The 24,222-nt window shown below is 41.4% G+C and overlaps 1 protein-coding gene across 1 annotated transcript in view; it reads left to right on the forward strand.

The window, feature by feature from the left end:
* ELAVL2 (ELAV like RNA binding protein 2) overlaps positions 1–24,222 on the forward strand; it is a 125,546-nt gene that overhangs the window by 38,574 nt on the left and 62,750 nt on the right. Inside the window, exons 2-3 of the mRNA XM_016208769.2 lie at positions 16,244–16,334; positions 19,134–19,377. Coding sequence (XP_016064255.1) covers positions 16,263–16,334; positions 19,134–19,377 — 316 coding nt within the window. The 5' untranslated portion in view covers positions 16,244–16,262. The remainder of the gene's footprint in view (positions 1–16,243; positions 16,335–19,133; positions 19,378–24,222) is intronic.

Raw genomic sequence — 24,222 nt, forward strand, 5'->3', positions numbered from 1 at the left:
CTTGTACCCAGCACAGTGCACGTGATAGGACATGCATGCTAGAATGAATGTGAATGCCTTTGTCCTTCGTGTGTGTTGATATTTGAGGCACATCTATTTGTCCCGTGTCCTTTTAGTTGTGACTTATGCCTCATTAGAGAGCTTTATCTCAGAGGATACCTGATGCCTTTGATTTAGTAACGGACTCCATTCTTTTCAGGTTGGTGTATGGCCACTTAGTAGTTGTCCATTATGGTACAGGCCTGTCTTGTTGTCTGAAGTTGTGTGTTTCTTCAGTAAACTTCTTTGGTTTTGCTTGTAGTCACTCCATTTAAGTGGGCCCTGGGTTGTAAGCCAAGATCTTGCTTTCTTCCATCCTTGGCACGTTGAGCGTTTTTTTGTGTTCACTTTGTCTATTTTTATTTGAGCAGTAAAGGTTGACAGAAGAGATAAGGATAGTTCTGCCCAGTGGATCATCAGGGAATGCGATGCCTCCATCTTCTTGAGCATAGAGGTTGGCTGCCTTTCCCAGGTATTGGAATAAGTTTCCAGGCAGTTTCTGCTCTTTCGAGGTATGAGTTACTTGGATGCATAGAAAATGAGATGGGTTGTCTCCCTCTAGCCAAATATGTACCAGTTAGTTTCTTGGGATATTTGGAAACCCAGCTGAGTTCTCAAATGGGAGAGGGGGTGAGGGCCCTTTGAGGAGCTGAGATGAGAAGATAGGAGGGAAGGAAAGGGCTGAGAAGATATGTACGACTGGAAGAAATTTGGCGGCCTCCAGCTTTTCTTCCTAGTCTACTCTCCACCCCTCCGGTGCCACCATCACCGTCAGTGCTCTGGTTTCCTTTGTCAGTTATGCCTTCCTCTTGCGCCCAATTCTATTTTGTAGGCTTGAAAGTTGTTTCTTTACCAGTAAGTTCAGGTAGGATTGCCTCATCAGCAGACCATGATCTTGTGGTACGGCGCATGCTAATCATCTTCAGGGGTAATTTTAGTTCATAGTTCTAGCTCTTCAAAATGGCCTCATCTCTTAGACGTCTTCAAGAATGCCAGGCACTTCTTATTAATGGCAGGTTAGTCAGCTTGTTGACCATGCTGTGACCCTGTGTTGAGCACTGTGCTGGGCTCTGAGCAGATGTCTACCATGCACTTTAATTATGAATTATTGAAGGATATCTGTAGTGTATGATTCTTAAGTTGGCATCTGAACACCACCGTCAGCTATTTAGCAACAAAGCTTTTTTGAATCAATGTCTGCTTAAACATTTTTATGTTAAACAGCCTTTACTCAAATAGACTATTCTGTCTGCTGTGGTGGTTTAAATATTTGGTACTTGGTAGTTAGTATACAAGAGTATTTGGTCTGCTTGCAGGTAAGTTTAAGGTAGAAAATGGCCCTGTTTTTGGCTGAGTGAAGAAAGTGCACCCTAGCCTCCACACAGGAGTGTGTGTGTGTTTCTTTGTTAACTTGAATTTCCCAAGTTACGTTGATTGTAACAGCTTGACTTTAGCATAAATTAGAAATGCTGTTAGAATGAGACCCTGATAGCAGAAAACAGTTCTCAAGGTTAGGGTCTGAGAAACAATACTTTATATAGGGTCTTACAATTTTTATAAGGTACTCTTTTATCTATTATTTAACTTAACTCTTATAAAAACCCTGTTTGCTAGTCATAGTGGGGAAAATCTACATACTTTATAGATGAGGGAAGTTACTGAGGTTAAAAATTTGTCAAAGATCACAAAACTACTAAGTAACACAATCTGGACTGGCAGCCAGCTTCTTTGGTTCATGTGGACTTTTACTTTTACTCTGTTCCCGTATCCTCATTAGTTGTCTGTTTGACTAGGACCTTGATGTGAAGGCTTAAACTCCAAATTTCCCTTGCGTGCTATGAAGTACTGAGACCTGTTTTTTCTTGACCTTGATTTATCTGCCATCTCTTAATTCTTCTGAAGAAGTGAACTGAAGCCTTCATTTTACTGCAAATGAAAGCATTTCATTCTGATATTTCAGATACGGGAAATAGGAGCTGTACTTGGGAGCTGCTGTGTGTCACACATGATAATTTTGATTTGAGTGCTGATTTCTGTTATCTTGGCCCCTAATCAAGAATAAGAATGTTGGTGTGGGCCAACATAATTAATGATGTGAGCTAAGAGCCATACTTCTTCTTTGATATTTATGTATTCTAGAGTTTAACTTTTATAAGGGCATAGTAGATGGGCCAAAAATATGAGAAAGTGATAATACAAGGATGCATAAGGACTTAATACTTATAAACTTTTATCAAATGGCGGGCATTTAATATGTAGAAATCTTTTTTTCTAATTTTGTTATGCTGAAAACTTACCTTAAGAGTTAATTATAATTGGTGTCAAGGGAAGAACATAAATACTTGTCAGTGTTTATATTTAAATAAAATGGGAGAATTTCAGATTCTTTTAGAATCTTATACACTAGGTTAGTAAACAAATGGGAAATGATGATTATAGTGTACTGCTATTTAATGCCACATGTGGGTCTGTCCCCAGTTTACATGTTATAATACAACCCTGGGAGAAGAGAGAATCTCCTTGTGTTACATCTGAGGTTTTGCAGAATGGGCAGTGTGTTTTGCATGGTTAGCACCCTATACCCCCTTCCCTCATCATAGAGATTGGAAATTCATGAGAAATTTTTTAAAAGGAAAATTACCATGGGTTCTGAAAAAAATAAAAATAAATCAGTAGCATTAAAGTAATACTCTGCAACCTTAAAGACTTGCAGTTGATAGAGAATAATTTAACGTGTCCTATATCAAAACCCTCGATTTTGGAGTTCCTTGAACCTTTTATTTTTAGCTGTGGCTTTTTAGTTAATGAGAAGAGGTGAGAAGTATCATTTTCTCCTAGTCTCTGTCTGAGATTCTGGAAACTTTCCATGCTGAAAGACATCTCAGTTCAGGAGAATCTTGGGAGACCCTTGGTGTTGCCTGCCCTTGGTTCAGGCCTCTTTTTCTAGAGAATGGTGAGTTAATTATCTCAGGATTTTAACCAAGTTGTAATTACTCTGGCATTGCCAAATGGACCTAGGGACAGTTGGGCAGTACTTTGAAAACTTACACCTGAAACAAAATAGCAATTTCCAGGCTTCAGGAGGATGCATTGGGCCTTCCCTCTAGTGGTTCCTTTCATTGGCCACCTCCGGGCAGGAGCCCCTGCTGGTAAAGCAGCCAGTCTGGGGGCCCCGCCCCCGTCCCGTGTCGTTCCCCCCCCCCCCCCCAGACAGGTTTTCATGGGGGCCTATTTGGTGAAGCTGAAGCGGCAGGAAGTGTGTGAAGTAAGACCTCTGTTTTTACACTTTTGTCCCTACTTACACTCTGTTCTGCCTCAAATATGATTTTGATTGGTCGTGACAGACGGTTTTTAGAGGGTTTGATCTTGGAGTTTGTTTACATTAAGGGCTTCTGGTATAATGTAAGATGATTTTTTACTTTTGTGTGTGCTGGTGCCCTGTCCCCCCACCCCCCCAGACTTGGAGATTAAACACTTAATAGATCTCTCTCCTTCTTTCTGGTATCAAAATATTTACTTAGGACCCGATTGGCTATCTCCTCAGAAATACTTAAATACAAATACTTAATTCGTTGTTGACAAGCTGGCTTTTGAGTCCCGATCCGGGTACTGCGGCGAGCCAACGTGGACCTCATTTTCCAATGAGTTGAATGTATGTGGCCGTCATATTAAGATTTAGAGTAACACAGAATTGATGCTTTTTTTGCTTCATTCTATGTTACGGTTACTTCTGGGAATATTTCATAGACGATTAGGCCTAAAATTAAAGATCCTGAGTTTAGATGGATATGATATGTCAAAAGTAGTTAAGATTGATTCACCCCCACCTCAGCCCATCACTAGTTGTACCTCTGTGCTGTATCTGCAGTGACATTTTCAAGCATTTTGCACTAGGAATTCTTGTTTCTATCCCTTCACTCACACGTCAGTACCCTGGTCTCCTGCACCTCTTCTGCCACCGTGGTAGAAAAGCCATGCACCCTTCAGCGTGTTTGACCTTTGGGCTGTGATGTTTCATGTGAGATCCAGCCCTTGGAGGAACCGGGGCATTCAGGCAAAGGAGTAAAGCCGGTATTAGGAGCACTGCAGAGAATCTGCTCCATTCAAAGGGCAGCCTGCTGGCTAATAGCTCTGTGGGAATGTGGCCTCTGTTGCCAATCTCTCTGCTTTTTACTTACTTTTTAAGGAGAAGCCAGTAATGTTTTTAGTGTTGTTCCCCCTCCCCCCATAAATGTGAAATTGCTAAATTGGTAAAGTTTTAAATGTTGAACATAATTTTTAAAAAAAGACATTGGCTAGGCCAAATAACACCGTTTCAGACTAAATCTCCCCTCTGGCTCCCAGTTGAGACTCAGCTGGAGATGTTTAGTGTTCATCACTTGGCTGCTTGTATAATCTATCTCTTGGCCCTCCTCTAAGAGGCATGTGTGTGGATTATTTAAGCAGAGCCCATTGTTGTCTTTTAATTTTGTTTTTGGTTTTATTAACTGTGGTTGTCAGATTCCACCATTTACTTGAGTGCATAATACGGTAACTTTTGACTCCCTCCCCTCTTATGCTCCCTCTTTTCCCAATTTTCCTTCCTGCTGACCTGTTGAGTCTCATTAGGTATGTCATGAACTTTAAACCAACGGAAAATGTTGCAAGTGGCCACTGGGCTGTAGATGCTGAATAGGTATTTGTTAATGTGTAGTCAACCGTGACAGATAAATAAGAGGATTCATTCGTTTGTATTTTGGTCAGTTTTCAGGATGGGAGGCCAACTTTTAGACTCAACAAGTTAAGAATATGGGTCCTTTTCAGTTAGAATGGAAGTTACTTTGGGAACTACTGCTGTGTCTTGGCCGGTGATGCATAGTAATTGTTGTTCTTGATCTGATAGCAGTGATATCCACTCTAACGAGTGTTCCAGTGCAGTGGGAAGTTTTCTCTGGTCTGAACTGACTACTCCTGCTTCTGTCTGGATGATTCCGTTCCCCCATCTTTGCTCTTGCTCCCCTCCAATTAGAGAATGAAAAATAGTCACCTGATTGCTGAACTGAGTTCTAAGTCCCTAGGTCTTTGTTGTGAATCCTGGGTGTTAGCCTGACAAAAGAGAAATTTCACAAAAGCGTGCTTGGTGGGGTTGCTAAGAGTACAGAAAAATTACATTTCTAAACCATTCTGCTTTCGTTACGTGATGGTTCTCAACCGGAGGATCAGAACCAAGCCAAGGAACTCTTCAAATATGGCTAAGAAAGAACACTTGTGTAGGTCTCTGCTCTGTACAGAAAGAGTGAAAAATTGGGCTTTGGCACTAGAGCCTCAAGAGTGGCTTAAGAGGCCCCCCCCCCCCCCCCAATGCATTTGAGATAAAAGTAGTAGATGACGGTAAACGTTTCTTTTAGGCCGATCTGAAATAGAGTGCGGTCATCACTGCTGTAGTCAAGTGTATTGCCTGTACACAGTAGGTACTTTCTGAAAGTCCTGTCACTGGTAAAATACTGTGTATTTACTGCCAAGCGATTTATGTGTTAAATCTACTGTATTGAGGGGTTATTTTAAAGAAATGTACTCTTTATATGGCATCGTAGGAAATGGACACCAAGAGACCCCTAGCAGTCCACAGTCAGAAAAAGTTCAGCCTTTGCTTTGTAATTTCAGATTTTTATAATGAGGCAGAAATCCAGTTTAATGTTTAAATGGGAAGGCTCTGCACAATCTCCTTTTATTCTCTGGCGCTTTAAACATTGGGAAGCAAAATGCTTCACATCTTCTCGAATATATGCCCGGGCTCAGATGTTTAAGTTAGATGTGGCAGTTTCCATAGCAGCAGTGACTTTGCCCTTTTATCTTTTACTCAGATAGTACAATTTTTAGCATAGGTCACCCAGAGAGATTGTTATCCTGACTGTAGGTTCTTAAAGACCGCCTTGCAAGCCTTTGACTTGTCTGGGTGCGGCTCTGTTCTGGAGAAGCTCCATTGGGGTGGACTAGGAGCATGTTTGGGGCATCCTTGCTTTCCTCGTGTCTAGCGCAGTGCTCCTGGTCATGTCCACTGAATCGGAGATGTTGCTTTCTTGGCCCTGGGCAGTTTCTTCCCAGCCTCTGGAGACCTTCACTGGGCTGGCAGAGAGAGGTGGTTAACATCTGGTGTGGCCTTGGTTTTTCACATGGGTGGCGAGGTTTGCTTATTTTAAACTGTGGTTTGGTGACAGTGGACCACTCCTGTCTTTCCCTCTCGCCCTTCCTTCCTGAGGCGTATGTTGTTTTAACAAAAGGCTTGTAGCTAGGAATTTTTTTTCTTTTTTTCTGTAATGCTAATTCAACTTGAGGCCTGAGCCGATAATGTAAGAATTAGTAGGTGTATCTGGAAAGGCCTGTGTGTGTGTCGGTGGTGGGGAATGATAGCCTACTACAAGGCTACCTTCCCTTTATTAATAACCTGCGGTGACTTTGGCTCCTCCAGGTATATAGAGTTGCCATGGAAGGTTTCCCACTTGGCAGGGTATGTAAGCCACATGAAAAATCCCATAAAGAAGTGGGAATTTTTATTTTATTTTATTTTTTTACCTGCCACTTGCACTTCATGGCAATGATGCTGTTACTCCTTATGAATCTCTGTGCACATTTCTTGCTGAGGTGCCAAAGGTGAGCGTCTGGGCTCACAGGAGCACAGAGCCTAAGTGGTCACAGGAGCTTCCCGGAGGCATTGTGCCTCCTTCTGAGTGCCTAGGATGTTTCCATTCTCAGGGGTGGAGTGGTGGCGAGGCAGTTGCAGGCTGAGAACAGAGCGTGAATGACTGCGGGAAGCAGTGCAGGCACCCGCGGGGCCGCAGGGAGATGCTTAGAGCCTCCGGTGTGCAGTGGGGAGCGGTGGGAACGAGGTCAGGTCGTGGAGCTGTTGCTTTGTAGGCGTTGTGGAGTCTGTGAAGGCCTTAAAACGAGAAATAGCTGTGGGCTGCTGACCTCGTTTTAGGTAGATCACCGTAGAGGTGGAATGGAGGTTGGATGGAGGGGCAAGGGTGGAAGCAGAGGGGGCAGCCAGGAGGCTTTACATCCAGGTTTAGCCCTGGTTTAAAAATCTCAGGTTCTCTACTTACTACCTGTATGGACTCTTGAAATTCTGAAATACTCATTTGTAAATTGAAGATATTGCACATAGCTCGTCCTGCATGAGAGGATTAAGTGGGATTTTGTTTGTAAAATATCTAGCTTGAGGACTTGTCTGGAATGAGGAATCAATACATGTTCTTCCCTACTCTCTTTTAGTGGTAGGATTCATTAAATTCTGTAAGAGGCAGTCAAATAATCTGAACCTCTTTCCTGCAGCAGAAGATACCCAAATCCTATGATTTGGTTCAGAGCGTTCAGAAGGATGTCTTAGTTATTTTTATTTCCTTTTAATTAAACATAATCTTAAAACTGGAGTGCAGGCTTAGAAAAAGAATGTTTAAATTCAGGCCATTTTGAAATTATGATAGGGGGAAAACGGGAGGAGATTGTCCAGTCGTGTGGGGGTCATTTCCCTGATGTGTGAGTCCTGGAAGCTCTGACACCACGTGACACATCTCAGTGTGCATGTCATCAATCTGGAGTTGAGAGTACAGCCCTGTGTGAGACTTCTACACTTTTTCTCCCTGTGTTGTAAATGATAAATCTGAATATAAGTAGAAGGTGCCTGTATCCTCCTTGGAGTTCTTAGCAAAAGGAACACAGAGGTAGCAGTTTCTAATCTTAAATATTAAAATCCTAAGCGGCTGGGCGGCTGAGCCTGAGAATACTGAGTTGCACAGGATGGAACACACGCGCACTTGTGTGTGTGTGACGGGGGTGGCGGGGGGTGGGGGTGGGGGTGTACTTTTTAAAGGAAGGTAAATTAAAATAGACAAGGCTGAAATTCTGATGTGAAACACGTAGGCTCTTGGTATCCTATATATTTAAATAGTCTTTGGAGGTCTGGGATTAAAAATTGCAGCACTCCAAGTAAAAATTCTCCTCCTCAGTCACCGCTTGTGACTGCGCGCTAAGTGCAGTTTAACGCGGCATCTGCTCCCGAGCCCGGCACAGGAGCTGACCGTCGTGGCTGAGCAAAGTCCACACGCTGCACTTGCTGCCCACAGTGTCCTCTCTACGTGTCAAGAAGCTCCCAGCACAACTCTGCGGCCTTCTTGTCCACTTAGACATGGGGGGGGGGGGGCAAAGCTACGCCGGCCCCTAAAATCCAGATAAGCAGATTCTCTATGGTGACATTCTAAGAGAGGCGTCTTCCTTTGTCCGGCAGTAATGGCAATCGCCTCTGATAGCCGCTTGGCACTGCACGATTTGTAAAATGCTTTCACAAATTACCGGACTAAATTACATGTATATACTTAAAGCTTTTACAGAACACAGACCCCTTCATCCCCTCTCCTGCTTACTAACATGGTAAATAATTCAACCTGTGGGAGATGGATATTGCTTCTCATCAACTCTTGGAAATAATGTGTGTACATATATAAATAGGATATATATATATCTACACACACACATATACGTGTGTGTGTGTGTATGTGTATATATGTTTGCTCATTCAAACTTTCATTGTTCATTTATACAATGGTGGCCTTGCCCCAGTGTACTTTTAGAGATTCCTTGAGCATTTATTTCAAGTGTGCTTTACCTTAGTGATATTAGGATAATTTTCCAAATGAAAGAAGTCGGAGGGGTTGAAGTGACAGCCCTTGACAGGGAACCGAAGCATCTGGACTCCTTTTCCCCGTTAGATGGGTATCCGAGATCTGAAATTAGGTGTGCGTGCCTGCTGCGGATATCATAAGCAAAGGCCGGAGGCCAAGAAGGGCTTTTCCTGATCATAGCGGCTTCTCCTTCCTCCTTTGCAGCATTAACTCCCAAACACATTCTTAGGCAGCAGGTTAACCGGAAATTTCCTCTAGATCCTCTCCCTCAGGCCTCAGGCCCCGCTCCCCTAGTTGGAATCACTGGGACTAAAAATAACACTTTAATTGAATTCCAGTTCTCCCCGCCCCCTTCCCTCTTGAAATGCGGTAAATAACCGGGAGCTTAATTACCATAAGAAGACACAGTGGTACTTAGGTGTTTTTTCCGTAGCTGGGTGGAAGTTTAAAGTTGTCTTTTGGGGAAGGAGGGAAGAAGAGGTAGACCAAAGGAAAGAAAGTGTCTTTCTCAGTGTGAACCTTGTTTTTTTAAGAGGCTCCAGCTTTCCATTCTAAATAATTCCTAGTCATGCTTCTAAATCAAAAGTATGTATCTCTTGGGAGTCTCAGGACCTTTAATATCAACTGAAAAGAAAAAATACATTTCGTAGTCCAGAGAGGAAGGAGCTGGCATCTGTGTTGATCACAGTTTACACTCCTACAGCGGACTGGGGAAGATCCTTTCCCGCTCTCCACAATGTATCAATTAATTGCAAGATTTTATGTCCCAGGGCAGCCTCTCATTATTTTCAGTTTCTCTGAAGTTCAACAGAAATAAAAGTTGTCCCCCCAAAAATGTATACACATGCTTTGAATAATTATAAAGGCAGTGTTTATTAAAATACATTTCATTTCCAGAATTGAGCTATCAGCTGTGAAACGTGTGTATACATTTTTGGAGGAAACCTTGTCTGTGTAGCATTCCAACATTATTAAGGAAATATACCTTGTTTTTCTTACGTTTTATTTTACCGACTTTATTTTGGAATAAGCTAATTGAAGTTAAACAACTGTAATTTTTGGTTTTCTATCTGTAAGTCCTGCTAAATGATAGTGAGAGAGTAACCTAACCTTAGTGGCCAAACGGAGTATTGTGGTCCTTTGTTCCCCTTGTGAGTTAAAAATGGCATCAGTGGCCATAGAACTTCTTTTATATTCCCTGTAAGACCAGGCACACTTTCTGTTGTGGAACTTGAATATGAAGGTACTTCAGTGTCTATCTATAGAGGAGCTCTGTTTTTATCCTACCTAATGAAAATACCCAACTCCTGGGATTAATTTGCGGATTTCCAATCAGTCTTTCACAATTTGCACTACCCTGAGGGGGTTCCCTTTAGCCGTGACTTTTGTAGAAGAATGCGAAGTTTATTCAGTTTCTTTGTTGATTACTACTTTAACTATCTTAATTTAGCAATTCAAATGTATCTGCCTACACCAAACAAGAACTCAGCTACAAAACTGTGGGAGTAGTTGATTTCATTCCTATTATACTCATATCCCTCTTTAGGTTCTGTAGCCAAATAATGACATGGACATTAATTAGGCCCACTGAGGCTGGAATGAAAGAATGAGGTTGGAATGATTCATTACTAGAAGGTAGTGTATTTCACCCTATAACCAAGATTTGAGTTAACGCCTGGATTAACCATCACTACCGTGGAGGTGTATAAATGGCCCAGGTGAAGAATATAGATTTTAAAGTTTGCTTCCCTTTCGCAAAATGTAACTTATTCTCATTACTTTTCATCTGCTTTGTTTTTAAACCTTTGGGGGCAACTTTGAGATACTTTCTTATTTTGCATTCTGACAGCTTTAATGGGGCTTCATAGGTTACAAATCAGTTTCTGAACACCATACTCTGTTGAGTAGTTGCGTCTTTTAAATTACTCCGGTGGTTCAGAAAATTTACATTTGCTATTAAACGAATCGCGTGCTGAATTCTTCTTGGTTTAATATAAATTCAGGTTTTCATATGTTGGGTTTCTTTAAAAAGATCCTTTTATTGTCTTTGACACGGCAAGCTATTTCTTCGCTGACGTTCCTTGTATTCTTAGTGCCCGGAAATTAATAAATGCTTTGGTGCTTTGTCTGAATGTGAGCAGTCGGAATCGAAGCCGATTTCTTGATAATGGATTTGAGCAGCTTACGGAGGTAATTAAAGTAGCACATTAGGAACAGGTTTCCTTCTGGGCCTGCTCTGCCCGTCCGATGCCTGGCTGGTTGGAGCCACCCTCTTCCGACGGCCTGATTGCTGCGGCTGTTTCTCCACTGCTGCGTGCTCCCAGAGCGGCCCAGGCCTCCCACACGCCACACAGCGATTTACTTTCGCAGGAGCCACTCTTGTGCTCAAAACCTTTTGGTGATTTCCTTTCTTACAGCGGCCTCTTGATGGGGTTTAGGACGCACTGCCCCCAAATACGGCACCTCGGCACGGGGACTGTCTTGCTGACTGTCTTTAGCTGAAGGGGACTGAGAAGACAGCAGGCGCAGAACGTCCACTTTGCCCTCCCGCTCCCTCCCTCCCTCCCCTTCCCTGAAACAGGCCCTGAAACTCCTTGTTCCAGGACATTCTTACCACCAGAGAAGGGGATTCAGGGCCCAGAATGCTGCACCGGCCAGCCTTACTAAACTCATCTTACTAAGGCTTCGTCACCTACTATCCCTAGCCCGGGCCCTTTTATTTTGTCAATTCTTCAGAAATTTGTCTGAACGCTGTAAAAGCTTCCTGCTCGGATCACCTCTTTGGGTCTTCATTTTCTTGTGAAGGGCCCATGTATATGTAAAAATTCAATACAACTTATGTGCTTTTCTCCTGTTAGCTTGTCTCCGTCAGCTTAGTTTTCAGACCCAGCCAGGGACCCTAAGATTTTCAAAGAAAACTTGCTCCTACCCCCTCTGCCTCCAAGACCCCATGTCGTCTGGCCTCAGAAGGACTGGCCTTGGAAAGACTGTAGTGTGTCTGGAGGAGCCACATGGACCAAGAGACAGAAATGTCAGCATTCGCTGCCAAGGAACATGTCCCCTCTGTCTCCTGAAGCTGTTGGGCCCTTGTTAGCCTCAGGGCCCAAAAGCTGAGTTGGACAAAGGCTGAGGAATCCACAGAGCAGGCCAGGTGGCTAAAACGGTGTGGGGATGGGGCAGGGAGTTGACAGGGGTTCTAGGATGGAGGAAATCCCGTGACCTGTCACGCCACAAACCTTTATAATTTTAGGAACCACAAAGCAAAGTCAAGAGCTTTAAAGAAAACAGACTAATGGCTGATACCTGTAGCCGGCGGGTCAGCCCCATGACTTTAGGGCTTGGCTGATTCTTCAGTTGCTTAATTCCGTGAAGCTGAAATGTGTCCCGAAAACACCATTTTGGTGGGAAAGATAAAATACTGTTCTGCAGGAGCGGTGTCTGCTCGATAGATGACCCCGTCTCGGCTTATCCAGCTCTCACCTGTAAGCTCTGATGGCTTCGCTGGTTATATCGAGTGCTTTAGGCCCCTGCCCCGAGGCCCCCAAAGGAGGGTGCTTTTTGGCCAACATTGCTGTCTTAGGTAGGTTCTGCTCTTAAACTTTAGAGACGGATGACATCTTTGTGGTCAGAGGAAAGGCTTTGCCCTGTACCGTGCTCCTCAAGGGATCGAGAGCCCTCTTGCTGCAAATGAGTGTCCAGACCAAGGTCACTTTACCCAAGCCGGGGCCTTTCCCAGGGAGAGAGGTTCTTGCCGTTGACCTTAGCCCTGATTCTTCTAAGAGCTGTTCTCTTTGATGTCTGCTTAAACTTTATAGTTTGTATTAAACTCAAACCATTTGAAATTAAATTCATAACTTCATTATGATGCATTTTTAATCATCTTTTTGTCAAAATCTGTTTGTTTTCACATATACTTTTGCTTCTGCCATTTTTCTCAACTCTGATCCAGATTCCGGATGCCACGTCTCCATAACCCTGCTGGTGGGAGGCTCAGAGCACATTTGTACCATGTTTTTGGATTTGTCTTGGCTTCTATCTTTTTTGTACTTGGCAAGTTGGCATGTTAAGCTCTCAGGAAAAAAAAATACACAAAGTGGGCCCTGGTGGGTGTGGCTTAGTTGGTTGGAGTGTTCTCCTGAGCCACTGGAAGGTTGCGGGTTCCACTCCTGGTCAGGGCACATACCTAGGTTGTAGGTTTGATCTCCAGTAGGCATCTGATCTATGTGTCTCTCTCACATTGATGTTTCTCTCTCTGTCTTCCTCCCCCCTCCCTTTCTCTCTTCCTCCCCTTTTCTCTTCCTCCTTCGCTCTCTCTAAAATCAATTAATAAAAAGTAAAAAAAAAAAGTACACAAGTGGTCACCCAAAGTAGTTTCCTTTGTTATGCCATTTAACAAGAATTTGGATGTCAGTGCCTAAGGAGGGCTGATGGAGTGTGCAAAAAATTGAAAATACGCTTTCATAATTCTCTCTGGTTTGAAATACTTGAGATGGGGTAGGAAAAATAAGCTACCAATGCATGCAGTTAGGGAGGTGATTGCCCTTTCATGCTCCAAATTTTTTACAGGAACTGTTCTTGTCCTTCCCTCAGTTTTTGAATGCTTGGTCTCTATAAACCCCTGAAATGGATGTGGGGTGGGTATGGCTGGAGGCCTTTCAAGGAGATGGAACCTCATGAGCAGAGCCAGAGACTGTGTGTCTTTGAACATACTGCAGCATCTGAGGAACATGGAGTGGCTCAGATTTTTAGCTACTTGAATAAGTGGGCTTGTAGAGGATCTCAGATATTTATACTGTTCATGCTGAGTAGTTTGTACTTAATTTGATAGGCAGGAGTGGGGGGTGGCTATTGAGGATTTAGGAAAATCCATCTGGGAATAGTTTTAGTGTGTATTAGAATGACAAGGGGAACCTTTTGGGAGGCTGGAATTCAGTGGTCCAGGTGGGAGGTGAGGACCCAGATCAGAATAGTAACCATGGCAATGAAGAGACCAGTGCAAACAGACCTCACCAGAGGATGTGCAGTTGCCCTTTCAGCATCCTGCTATGCCTTGAACCCTCAGAGGTCTGGTCCCCAGATAAGGTGGGTCTAGGTCTTAGAAACCTCCACTGCAGATAGGTACCCAATGAGAATTCTCAGAATATATTTAGGATGTTTTTTATTAGCCGTCTCTTTTGTTTGGTGGCTGTCTCCTAGAGGTTTGAAAATAACAAAGAAGCTTTTGGAATTTTTTATTGGAAAGATTGGGAAATAGGAAGTTTTCCTTTTCTCTCATGTAACCGTAACACTGTTAGCCCCAGATTCGAGAAATCAAGCAGTAGCTTTGGTTTCCTAAAATCTATTGTAAGAAACTTTAGAAATTAAAGTACATAGAGGGCCATTTAAGTAAAAGGGAAAACAATTCAATTTAAAACGTTTCTGTAGCTATATGGAAGTAAACTATGTGAGTGTGAAAACATAGAGGTCAGCCCCCTTCTCCCAATAAAATCGTGCCACACCAAACACAGCACCTCCTCATTTCCTCTCGGAGCCCAGGAAAGTTTAGAATATTCTAGATTGATCTATGCTAAAGTGCCTTTTCATAAATTATTGCACAACAGGAGAAAAAGCAGTCTCGATGGGCACAATTGATGTCAGAATTGAGACGTGAACATATATTGAAACATTTTTTCCAGCCTTAAAATTAATGGTTTTGTGTCGTTGGAATACGGCCTTTTTTCCCTTTCCAAAGAGTTTTCAGAGCCAGTAGAATCTATAAATAGTGCACAGCCCGCTTGTCTGTGGTAGATTGAGTAGAGCAGAATCGCCTGTCCTTAAGTGAAGGGGAAGTAGCTTTACATTTTTAGTAACTGAATTGTTGGCCAGCATAAAGGGAAGGGCCATGTGAGCAACTTATTTATAACTTCCCATAAAGGTATGTGTCTGCCTCAAGCGGAGAGACTGTCTGGGGTGCTTGCAATGTAAAAGTGCAGAAGAATCATTTTCCATACACAGCTTCCCCTGGCTAGTTGGTGCAATAAAGCGATTGTTCGCATCCCTGGGGCTTTCAGAAAGAGGGGTGTCAGTAGATTAGCTCATTAGTGTCCCTTTCTCCTGTGGATACAAGGGACTGAGGCCATTACGTTGGGATCTGTGGCTTTATGTACTGAAGAAGGTTCAGATGCTAACTCCCGAGGGTATTCGGGACATAGATTGAAGCTTGGTTTAACCTGTTGGGTGTGGTCCTCCACCTATCCTACTTATGCAGCCTAACCACAATTAGGTTATTGTCAAAATATTTCATGGGTTTAAAAGCACTTTATTTTTTCACAGGTTCAGTTCAATGATACGTTTTTGTGTTTTATTTTTTTAAATAAAGAACATAGAATCAGACTGAATTCTCTTGGTAATAGTGGGAGAAGGGAAGAAGAAAACATTTTCATGGCATCCTGCGAAGAGTATGTTTAAACCCTTCTGGTAGGTGCCGGAAAATGGAATCCATTGTTACATGCTGTGAATGTCATCACTCCCATCGGGTAAATCACAGCCAGATGTAACTCTAAGGATGACGTTTGTATAGTCATAACTACGCCAGTAAAAGCTGTTTTTGGGCCCTCCTTTATTACGCATTGTTTGTTTCAGAGACTGAGTTTTTCTGAATATTATGTTGACCGTTTAAATCATCTGCGTATAAGGCTAAAGGGTAAACTTTGGCTTTCGTGCCAATACCGGTGGCTTGGTTTAGTATTTGGGCAAGTTGTAATAAGTGGTGAATGGCCCATTAACTATATTGGAGGCCTCATAGCAGCACTAATTTCAAATCGTGCTGGGTTTACAATTTACATATTAAAAAATGTTCACTTGATTTCGTTCAGGGACAAAGCTGACATCCTATATAAGCATTACTCCAAACAATCCTATTTATTGGTCCAATTATTTCAATTGAAGGATGCTGGTTTACTGCCTCTTAGTATATGTGAGCAATTCTCAGAGAGACTGTGGCAGAATAACCTCACAGGGTTCCGATTTACTTTTAATTTTCAGTCCCAGGATTAAGGATCATTTATAGTATAATGTAACATTGTGGGCAAATACAGCTTCTCTTAATGCCCTTCTGATATTTTGGGGAAAGAGTGCTTTTATGCAAAGCGTTCACTTATGAATTGCATGACTGCCTTTCTCGCTATAAAATTTCATTCACATTTCCTCCCTTCTCCCACATCCATAAGACATAGGACAGCATGCAGTGTTTTTCTTCATTTTATTATCATTTAAAAATATTTTTTTTGAGATGTGGTTTAAGGTAGTTCTTTGGGATAGATGCCAAGGTAACTAGTTAATACTGTTTTGAAATCAGGCTCTTAATTTAAAATGCTTAATTTGTGCAAGAAAACGACATGTTAAAATGAATTTGGAAAGATTAGATTGGAATTGCCTCAAATTCAATTAAGCCACACTGCATGGACGTGCTGGGAATATTAATACAATCACTGTAAATTTTGTACAAACTGATCTGTTGCATTACCTTGCTCATCTAACATACGGTACTTTTTGTGTCCATATTGCAGACGGCAACTCCAAACTAACATGGCAGTCAGACTGTGTGATGTGGCTTCTCTGCTTAGAAGTGGTTCGTGGGCAGCAGAGCCTTGGACTGGGGTCTGTGGGATTTTCCTTAAATTCTGTAGGCTGCTTTTTCTTAGCATGTTGCAGGAGTGCTGAGGCCATACCAAACACTTGAACTTCTCATTTGGGCCTACAAATTATTCTTACATTCAGCCTATTACGGTATGGCCATCGTCAGGACTTAAAGCACATTGCAATTTTAACCCTAGTGGTGGACGTAGCATCAGAACCATGCTTTTGTCTCTAACTTCTTACAATCTAAATTAGGATTTAGCGCAGACTCAAAGAAAAGAGTGACAAGCTTTTTTAAAACAACAACAACAAACAAAAAGTTTTGGTATGGTCTGAATACTAAGTTACCGTAATTCTTGACATTCTGTTTACTATGTATTTTTTTGGTTACTCAATTTTTGAAGTTATTCACAATTCCTGATGCTCCAAAAAAAAAAATTAAAAAAAAATTGTTGAAATTGTAAATCTGGCTGGAAATTATTTGCCCAGTAACTGTTGAAAGAGTTTGCATTCTGTGAACAGTTGTGTTGAGCCTATCAGTGGAATATGCATTATTTGTAAAATATAGCACATTAGTATCATTTTATTCTGAGCAGATGGTCCTATAGCTGAGCGATGCTGTAATTTTCAGTGCACACAGCCTACTGCAGCTGTTCACTTGAATGTTGGCTTAGGAGCTCATTCTTGCCACCTGAACATGGAAATAAATGTGCAATTAAGTGAGGAATGTTTGTTGTCCTTGCTAAACCCTGCTAATTTCAGTCAGTGAACACTTTATATTTAAATGCCATCCCAGTGAGCTTTAGTCCAGATCTCCTGTTTGGGGCTCACCTAGTTTCCACACATACGTAACCCTAACTTTTGAATAGCGAGTTGTTTTCATTGGCCTTGGCCTCTCTCATCTTGCAGCTCATTATTTTCATAACTGCCGGGCAAAGGTTAATCCCACAAAAATTTTTGCTGTGGAAAGTGACCCACAGCTAATATTCTACAAACTGGAACAGTTACGCTGTATTAGGAAATCTGAAACCTCCTTTCTCAGTTTCAGATAAATTTGTTAAATATAGGAAAATGCATATCTTGAATTGTGTCAGATTTTTTTCGTACCGGTTTCCAAAGGTTTCTTTATTTTTCTTTAGTCCTTTAAGCATTCCCTGAGAATACTTGTCCTAGAGATGTCCCATTTCTTTGAAAAGGAAATGAAGTCACGGAGGGGCTGTGGGCTGTTTGATATTTCATAGGTACTCTGGATTTGTCTCCTGTTTTTTATCATGCGAGCACTGATTCTTGTCCTGCCTGACCAGCCTCAGCCTGGTCAGTCCCACTCTGTCTTCTGCTGCCTTCTTTTGTAAACATCTCTTGCAGCAGAGATTTCTTCCTATATGCTTATGCACTGTTGTGCCCTTTTATTTTTCCTAGGCAGTATGTTTTTAAAAAGACTTTTTTTCCCCTCTTTTCCTGCAACACTCTTTCCCTCTACTTTGCTTTTTAAATTTTGTCTCAGATTCTTTGCTTTTTATATATTGAAACTACCCTAAAGCTAGCATCTCATGAGTTCAGAATTGTCAATTTTGAGAAGTCGTTTTTTGGTGAGATGAGACACCGGTGTATTGGATAAACTAGAAGGATAATCCTTTCAGCGATGCTTTGGTTTTTGGATTCCCCCACAGTCTTGGCCATCCAGAGTAGATAGCTATTGAAAAATGGTTTTAGAAAATTTGGGGCTGTGGTTGTGATGCTTTTGCTCAAAGAACATAGGATTGATTTTTTTTTTTTTAGGAAATTAGATCCAAATTTTCTTATGTGATTTTTAGAGTAGCCTGAACAGTTTGAGGCCATTTCCCCAACTCTGATGTTGATCCTGTATTTGGAGTTTATAGATGCATTTCAACAGGCTTATGTGCTCAATTGAAAATTCCTTGGGCTGGTCTGTTTGCAAAAATTGATATATTTACACTGTTGTTTGAGTGGACTGGATTTTTTTTTTATTTTTAAAAAAATGACAGACTTAAGGCACAATACCATGTTGAATTGTTTGGGGATTTCATTTTGATGCTTTAGATCAGTTGCTTTGTTGGTGATCTTTTGCTGCCAAGGTTGACAAAAATGGTTTGTTAGGTTCTACAAAGTACACCAAGAACTCATAGCTTCTTTCCCAAGTTATCCTGCAAATCCTTTTCACGCCCTAACTTATAACATCTGATTTTTTCTTATTTCTTACCAACGGTAGGGGTATAAGATATTGTCAATCAAAATCATTTTCAATATGTAACCAAAACAGTACATGTTGACAAATTTATATTTTTTAAAGTACTTTTGCTTCTTGATTTTAAGTTAATGGATGTCTGTCAGTTTTAGAATATTTAAATTCTTAGGTTAACTGAAAATCTCTTTAAAGTTAGGTAGAACATTTTTTGGTTTGTTTTTGGTAGCATGTTAAGCACTTTTATTTTCTAGTATGATTTTTAGTCAGGATTCCATTCTGTGCCCTTGGGTACTAAATTTTCTGAAGTCTCTGGACACTGCAGGTGAGTAAGGGTATGTGAGTAGCCTCAGAAGGTGGTTCTAGAGAATGTTTAAGATTTAAATTGTGCTTATGTGCATGTGTGGAATATATATGTGTAAGTATAACTGTGATCTTAATTGAATAGCTTAATACGAAGTAAAAATTAGCGTAGGTGTTGCACTTTTCGTTGAAGCTTTGTTGTAATTTCAGCAGAACGACTTGTATTCTAGTGACAAGTGTTTAAGTTTTTGGATGGAATCTCTAATAGTTTGTGAAATATGAATTCTGACATTTCTTATTTTCTCTGTTTTTAGCAGGTAATTGCTGCCATGGAAACACAACTGTCTAATGGGCCAACTTGCAATAACACAGCCAATGGCCCAACCACCATAAACAACAACTGCTCGTCACCCGTTGACTCTGGGAACACAGAGGACAGCAAGACCAACTTAATAGTCAACTACCTTCCTCAGAACATGACACAGGAGGAGCTAAAGAGTCTTTTTGGGAGCATCGGTGAGATAGAGTCTTGTAAGCTTGTAAGAGACAAAATAACAGGTATGCAGTTTTATATAGTTTCCTCGTATTTAAAGGACTGTGTTTCAAGGTGTGAGAACATAAGTTTTACTTGTAAATCACTGTGCTGCAGCTTTACATAGCTAGTTATTTTCCATGTGAAACTTAGTTTTAAGAATTTTGTTCTCCTTTTAAAGCATAAAATTGTTTTATGGGCAGTATATATTATAACTAGACTTTTACATACTCTGAACTGTATAATAGCATCTTTGAAAAATATTTTAAAAGTGCATGTGTCTGGGGCAGCAAGTGTCATGTTAACCTTTGGCTTTTATTTCCCTGAAGGTACATGGTTTAACATTTCAGCAGTGAGATAATGAGAATAGCAGTGTGTTTGGCAGAGGAAAAAAACCTCTTTAAAACCTCTTTAGCCCAGCTGGGTGTGGCTCAGGCGGTTGAGCATCAACCTAGGATCCAGGCGATCGGGGTTCGATTCCCGGTCAGGGCACAGGCCCGGGTTGTGGGCTTGATCCCCAGTCGGGGGCGTGTGGGAGGCAGCCGATCAATGACTCTCATCATTGACGTTTCTATCTCGCTTTCTCCCTCTAACTTTCCTCTCTTGGAAATCAATAAAGATATATTTAAAAAAAACAAAAAAAAAAAACACCTCTTTAAATGTCCTTTCCCTTAAGTCTCTATATTCCTTCTGCTATAATATATGGGAACAGATTAAAGGATAATATTCACGTTGTCAATATTTGCACTGATGCAATTTGAGCGCAGCAAGATCATGAGTGCTCTTATAAAGATAAGAATGAAAGAAAACGGGTAGCTTGGCCTTTACTGATGGATGGTACATTTTGAATATTAGATAGTGGGAAATCTCCTTAGTACTTTGTAAGATTTGACTAAAGTTTTAGAATCAGCCAGAACCCAGTTCAGAGCGTGCTCTTGGGACAGAAGGGTTCACGCTCCTGCAGGAGTTCCTTTCACACACGGAAAATTCCAGTCTGGAGTTAAGTGTAGACAGACTCTGTAGCTTTTTCTCACGGTGTTGTTAAAACTGAGTGATGATGTGTAGCAAATTGGTTTGTCTGGCTTTTAACAAAAATAAAACTAAATATTTGAAGTGAGTAAAAGATAAAGACAGTTTGAGGAGTCAGACCTGGAGTCTGAACTTTAGTCATAGGACCTTGGACATGTCAACTCCTGGCTTCAGGTTTCCCTTGGTAAAATGAGGTAGAGGTCAGAGGACAAGGTCACACTAGGTAATTTCTGAGGTTGCTTGTGAATTGTTCTGAAATGACTTTAACTGTTTTTTTATCAAGACAGCAGGGCTTACTCTCTCCCACGAGTGAGTTCTTAGAGCTGTCCCCTGGACTTGGCCTCACAGTCATATTTCCTTGGGCAACAGCTTGAGGTTCACAGGTAGAACTTATTGAAATCAAGTAAATCAAGTAAAAACTAACACCCAGTTGTCATCAATCTCTACAGAGGAACTATATTTTTAGCTAATTAGGTTACTTAGATGTTCACCATGGTGTCATCAGGAAGGTTTGTCTTTTGAGTTTGAATACCGATAGTAGAATAGATGAGTTTTTTCTATTTCTTTTTCCAAAATCTCTGTGAGAAGCATATGTGAAATTTATTTAAAAAAACAACAGTGTTCAAAGGGGTGGAAAGGTAGAGAACAAAAGGCTCTTATGACATGTGTCTGTTATGATACTAAATTTTATTATTATTATTAGCAAAACAGCACTTTTATATATGAATTTTGCAACCTCTTTGACATAAATAACTGGTAAATGGTGTGAAGGCTGTGACATAAATGATGTGTTTTCTGGTTTGACTGCTTAGTAGCTATCCCTACCATTAAAAAAATATTGATGCTTGAATAAATACTGAAAACTGCATTAATATTTGTTGTCCATTTCTTTCACCCCTCATCCCCCACCCCCCACACCCATTCTTTTCTTTTCAGTGAAAGGGGGCTAACAGTATTTTCTACCACGCTAAAATTTCTGGTTAAAGTCTCTGATAAGCAAGTGGAGTACCCAAGAAAACCCACAATGAGCATGAGGGTCAGAAGATGTTTTCTAAGTTTCATCCCATGAAATATAGTAAAAAAAAAATTCTCAAAATGGTTGTTACATTGACAGACAAGTTTGAGAAATTCTGCCCTCCACAGTTTCCTATTGAAGACCCACACTGCAGATCGTTAGCATATTAAAAACTATGTGAAAACCCTGCTATTCAAAGAACCAGGTATGACTGATAGTTCCCCGACCTTATTTGACCGCAGAACTTATTTTGTGGATATCCCCCCACACTGGATTTCCATTGGATATGTTGCTATAAAAGCCTTTGAAGTCATTTGTTAAATGCTTGCCTGACAGTCTAAAACTCTCCCATGACCTTTTCATATCAATAAAATACGAGCATGTTTCATAAGATGAAAACCTATGATAAGGAACTATAAATTTAAAATGTTGAGTAGGCAGATCTGAATACAAAGGACCTCTCCTTCCAGTAACCCTGTTTTGATTTCACCCATTGACATCTTTTTCTTTGCATGGGTTAAACTGGTGTTCAGAAGGTTCTGACTTACTTAGCTTCAAGCATAAATTACCTTAGTGTTTGTTTGTTTTTATTCTGAGTTTCTGTAAATATTTGTCTTGAGCAAAATAGTCTCGTAAATGGTACATTTCTAAAACCAGGTTTTGAATGGTTGCACTTTGCAAAGTGGGCACATCTTCCTAAGCAGCTATTGTTAGCATAACTCTAGAAGTGTTTGAAGGAATTTGTGAGGATTTGGACCCTGCCCTGTGATGTTGAGTATTAGCCAAGTTTCTCAGTTCACATTTTTAGGGTGAAGTCAGCGCCCCTTGGTCCCTCTCTCCCCAATTCGTCCTTCCTCCTGGGGAGCCGTTGGGCCAGCTCTTTGTATTCTGATTTTGTAGGAGTTGAGCATTCACTGTCTGGGTCCTAAGAAAACTCTGGGATCACTCTTTGGAAAGAAAATTTAAATCCCTCCTTTTCACTTTTCTTAAGTCTTTCCTTAAATAATGCTGAATTAGGAAACTGTATCTCAGGTATAAAAATACCTAGTTAGGAAAGTGAATGCCTTGTTCTTAAGCCCTGGAAGAGAGTATGTAACTTTGAGATTGTGTTGGTGTTAGCACATTAATGCGTCCCTGTTTTGATAGACTGAGGCTTAGGGAAGTACATCGAGACGCGACTTCAGTAGCAAATACAACAGTCTTCTCTCTGGCCTGCGTTCTGCTCTTTGCGTTGTTTTTCAGGCCCTCTGCTCGGGCTCGCCCCAGCTTTAGGCGTCATTCTGTTCCCTGTCCAGAGGCATTCTTCACGGGAAGCTGCTGCTGCGGGCACATCTTAGCTGATGTGGTTCATCCCTTTGAGCTGTTACATGCACTTCAGAGTCCTTGACACCTGCTGATGCTGCATTCTAGAGGAGCAAAACGAATTTTATGATGCAAGGAATGAATAGTAGAGCCTTAGAGTCAGAAACGCCCTTGAGGGGACCATAAGCCAATGCTCTCACTTAACAGGTGATGAAAGGCCCAGGTTTGTTGAAATGACTAGTCCAAGACCACGTGGCTATTAAGTGGTAGGGGTGGGGACCAGAATTCTGGCTGTCTTACTCTTTCCCAGGACATTTCCTCCTCACCTCTTCAGAGGCCAGAGGTCTTGAATAATTAAGCATAGGACCAACTGATTAATTTAGAGTGAGACATAGAACCTGAGCAGGGGAGAAGTGTCTTCTTGTGAGTATGGTTTCCTTGGAAAGGAAATTGGAGATTTTTGAGAGTCAACGACTGAGGGATCCTTAAAATAAAGATGAACATCCTTGCTTCTCTAGGAGCTTTATAATCGGTGGTTGTAAATTCGGATGTTCTAGCCCAGTGGTTCCAAATCTGGCTGCACATTCTCACCTGAGGGAGTCTTTTAAAATAGATTCTGGAGGCCTTGGGAATCTTTGTCAGAAAGCTCCCCAGGTGATTATGATGGGCAGGCAAGCATTTTGGGGAGCCACAGTCTTTTGTGAAGTAAGGTCAGTGGGGTGTGCCTGCATTAGAATCACTGGCATGACTGCCAAAAATGCAGATTCCTGGGCTGAATCAGAATCTCTATAGGTTGGGTCCGGGATGTTCCAGTTACCTGGGAGTTTTTCCACTTCTTTCCTGAACATTTTGCAGAGAGATAAAGCAGGGGCTTCCAGGTTTACCTGAATTCTGCTGGAGCTGGGTAGGAGACGTGTAACTGCAGTGTCTTGCCCAAGGCAAACTAAATTTTGGGTGCTGTCCCCTCCACAGTGTTGGTCTCTGATGAGTTGATTCCTGGGGTTCAGGACTAGAGATTTTGAGTTTACAAGTCATGAGGCTGTGCCTTTATTGAACCTCTTACTTGTCCCTGAACGTGCGTGTGCGTGTAATTAGTTTTTACAGCTCCAGGATAGCTTATTCTGCTGTTACTTCTCCTTCTAAAAGAAGAGGAGAATTATGGCTAGTTGAAGACCTCAGGTCATGAGTATTGCTCTTTTTTTTTTAATCTTGGTGTGGTGGCTTCACTCTTACTCTAGAAATTGTTTGAGGTGGGTTCTGTGCTGCCAGTTGTAACCTTTCAGACCAGAGTTAAAAACAAAGACCAAAATAACCAACCAAATACAAAGTACAGGAGGCTGAAGAGGGACTTTGTCAACGTGGATTCCGTCTGGTAACACAGGTCTTAAGTGGTAAAATCTTTTTTTCACATGAAGGTTCTCAGCTAGATTTAAGTTATGTCTCTCTTCCTTCTTGACAACTTTAAAGTTAGTTTTGACGCTGGTTTATTTGATCAGGATAATGTGATTTTAAACTTCATTTGAAT

Source organism: Miniopterus natalensis, chromosome 12 (genome assembly GCF_054644295.1).
Source record: "Miniopterus natalensis isolate mMinNat1 chromosome 12, mMinNat1.hap1, whole genome shotgun sequence".
Classification (NCBI taxonomy): Eukaryota; Metazoa; Chordata; class Mammalia; order Chiroptera; family Miniopteridae; genus Miniopterus; species Miniopterus natalensis.